This window comes from Penaeus monodon, chromosome 15 (genome assembly GCF_015228065.2).
Source record: "Penaeus monodon isolate SGIC_2016 chromosome 15, NSTDA_Pmon_1, whole genome shotgun sequence".
In the NCBI taxonomy this organism is placed as follows: domain Eukaryota; kingdom Metazoa; phylum Arthropoda; class Malacostraca; order Decapoda; family Penaeidae; genus Penaeus; species Penaeus monodon.
The window spans coordinates 2,042,136-2,043,197 of NC_051400.1; the positions used below are offsets into that span (position 1 = coordinate 2,042,136).

At 45.5% G+C, this 1,062-nt stretch overlaps 1 protein-coding gene across 1 annotated transcript in view; it reads left to right on the forward strand.

The window, feature by feature from the left end:
* Nucleotides 1–1,062, forward strand: part of LOC119581629 — a gene marked incomplete in the record, with an annotated part of 75,999 nt that overhangs the window by 70,633 nt on the left and 4,304 nt on the right. Inside the window, 1 exon segment of the mRNA XM_037929750.1 lies at nucleotides 896–1,012. Coding sequence (XP_037785678.1) covers nucleotides 896–1,012 — 117 coding nt within the window.

The window sequence follows — 1,062 nt, forward strand, 5'->3', positions numbered from 1 at the left end:
GACTTCCGCCTCTTGATTTATTTTTCCTTTTGTAAATATATTTCGAATTTTCAATACCTAGATGTGGTCCTTATTAATATTCATTGTGTGTATATATATTTCAAGTCTTCTGTTTATAGATTTTTTTTTTTTTTTTCGAAAATGGGATTAAAAAAGGCTCCGATTTTTCCAGCCATTTCTATAACGATCGAGAGAAATTTGGAAAATATGTTTTAACTTAGATGTGTATTTGCTTTGCATGTGATTAAGAAATTTCGGGTTTTATTTGATCAAAGTTTTTTTTTTTTTTATTTGATCATTATGTTCAGGGATCCAATATCAGTGTTAATAGTTGGATTATGCGATAGATTTTTTTTTTTTTTCATATTATGAAATTTTATGTACGATATGTGTTATGTGCATTTTTTTTTCTTGCTATTTATGTCACTGATTTTTCTCTCTTTTTCTCTCCCTCCCCCCTTTATCTCCTTCCTTTTTGACTCTCCCCTTGTCCTCCATCTCCCACCTACCTTCAATTCTTTCTCTCCTTCCTTCTTCCCCCTCCCTTCTTCACTCCTTCCTCCCCTTCCTCCTCCTTCCTTTACTCCCTCTTTCTCTCACACCTACCTTTCCCTTCCCTCCTCCCTCTCTCCTACCTTCCCCTCCTCCTCTTCCCCCTACCTTTCCCTCCTTCCTCTCCTACCTTCCCCTCGCTTCCTACTTCTTCCCCTTCCATCCCTCCCTTTCTCCTTCTCTCCCCCCTCCCCTCCCTCCTATCTCTTCCCCACCCCTCCTACCTCCTCCCCCTCTCCTTCCTTCCTTCCTTCCTCCCACCCCTCACCCCCTTCCTCACCTCTCCTCTCCCTCTCACCCCCACCCCTCACCTCCCTCCTTCGACCCTCACCCCCCCCACCAGGCCCAGCTCGTGCCGTGTGAATGGTGTGGGAGGACCTTCTTCCCCGAGAGGCTCGAGGTTCACCAGCGGGGATGCAAGCCACCTCCAGGAGCGGCGAAGAAGGCGCAGAGGTCCTCGGTGAGTGGAGATAGGGCGTAGTGGTGGCGTTTTGAGTTACTCGTGTTTAT